The sequence below is a fragment of the Vigna radiata genome, unplaced genomic scaffold, assembly GCF_000741045.1.
Source record: "Vigna radiata var. radiata cultivar VC1973A unplaced genomic scaffold, Vradiata_ver6 scaffold_51, whole genome shotgun sequence".
Classification (NCBI taxonomy): domain Eukaryota; kingdom Viridiplantae; phylum Streptophyta; class Magnoliopsida; order Fabales; family Fabaceae; genus Vigna; species Vigna radiata.
In genome coordinates, this window is record NW_014542732.1 from 729231 (window position 1) to 731201 (window position 1971).

The 1971-nt window shown below is 35.2% G+C and overlaps 1 protein-coding gene across 1 annotated transcript; it reads right to left on the reverse strand.

Moving 5' to 3' along the window:
* Nucleotides 1-816: 816 nt before the first annotated feature.
* Nucleotides 817-1714, reverse strand: LOC106780670. The gene is made up of 2 exons (XM_014668969.1): nt 1235-1714; nt 817-840 (listed from the first exon to the last, which is right to left on the reverse strand). The coding sequence occupies exons 1-2, from the start codon at nt 1712-1714 to the stop codon at nt 817-819; spliced, it is 504 nt and encodes a 167-aa protein (XP_014524455.1).
* Nucleotides 1715-1971: the final 257 nt, after the last annotated feature.

The window sequence follows — 1971 nt, forward strand, 5'->3', positions numbered from 1 at the left end:
GCCTACATCCAGTGTCCTTCCAATCCAGGACGCAAATGAACTATAATGGTTGTGGTTTCTACAACAAGGAATTTATAGAAGACCTTCACGTCAAAAATATAAATCTCCTCTCTAACCCAAAACCAAAATATAGTTGCAGAATAAAACCAGACTTGGAGCAAGAATCCCCTCTTTTGCAATCTGCAACACCACTTTGAACAATCCTCAAAGTGAACAATCCCCTGTATCCAACAGGTCCAAATACCAACAGTCTTTACGGATGCCAAGCCAGAAAAACAATGCAGCAGTCTTCATAGGATGCCAAGCCTTAAACATGATCACACAGAAGCACCTTCCTTGTCCAAATACTGATCAATCTTTGTGTACGCAGAAGAACCTCCCTTTGAATCTCTTTCAAGAAAGATCACCATTGTCTTCTTGAAGAATTCTTGGAGCTCTTACAACAGAGAATTTTATCTCAAAGAGAAATGAAATTGTTAGTTCTTCAAAAGTCTCTTAACTAATTTGTGATCAGTCTATTTATAGATTTCTGTTATTCAGACAGACTCTCAGTCGATTATGCTACTAATTCAATCGATTGAACTATGATAGTTATAATAAACACTCAACCAGGTAGCAAACAGTTAACCAAAAATAAAACACATTTAATACAGTTGACCAAGTCATCAATGCTCAACTAACTTTTAAAAATATAGTCGTTGGGTTGCAAGAGCATAACAGAATTTCAAACCAGATAACAAAGACATTCGAATGTGTGGTGCACATAGTCGACTTCAACCATGTAAAACATTTTGAAATTCTTTTCTTCTCACAAATTCATAGAGCACTGATTCTCAAAATCTACACAAAGATTTTAGCATAGTCGAATCCATTAATAATGTAGTCAACTGCACTAGAACTTTGTCACACAATTATAAGTTCATAATAGTGATTGTGGTTTTTAGCTTTAAAACATGTGTAGAAAAACATATGTAAAGATGCATTGCACATAGCACATAAAGCATGTGATCACATTCCACATATATATCAATCAATCAACATAGGAAAATGTAACACAGTACATAATCATGTTCACAGATATAACAATCAATTTGCATAAGAACATGTAATAACAGCAAACAACATATGCATGTTATCAAGCAATGTGTTGTCATCATAAAAAACTAGATTGATATAGAAATTGTGTTGTCAACAATCTCAATAATGTTTCTTCCAAGGAGGAAATATCACAAACTGTCTTTTCTTGTAAGATGCATATTTTGTCAAGAGTGTCAAGATGGAAACACTTTTTGTCATCTTTTGGGTCATACATGGCTTTAAAAACATCAAAATTTACTTCTTCATCTTGCACTCTCAGCTTCAACTTGTCGTTTTCCACGTCAATCAAAACTCTTACAGTCTTCATAAAAGGTCTCCCAAGAATAAGAGGCACATTCACATCTTCCTCCATTTCCATGATAACAAAGTCCACAGGAAACAAGAATTTGTCCAGCTTCACAAGCACATCTTCAGCCACCCCATAAGGATATTTTAGAGATTTATCTGCTAGTTGGAGAGTCATCCGAGTAGGCTTAAGTTCCAAACCTTCAATCTTTTCAAAAATGGAAAGCGGCATGAGAGTAATACTGGCTCCCAAATCAATTAGTACTTTTCCAACAGAGATATTCCCTATGGTGCCAGGTATGTTGATATCTAGTTTCTTGAAAATCTCCATGAAACGCTCAAACTGTTTTTCTTTCTCCTTCCTAGAATAATTCCTTGGGTAAGGAAGGGGTCTTTCAGAAAATTCTTTCTTTTTCTCTCATCCTCATCCTTTCTTTCTTATCTTCCCTCTCTTTTTCCTTTTCTTTTCTCTCACTCTCTTCTTTTTCTTTCTCTTCTTCATATTTCTCATTTTCACTGAACCTCTCTTTTTATTTTCTCTCTATTTTTCTCTCATCTAACACTTCGCCACTTCTAGTGACAACAGCC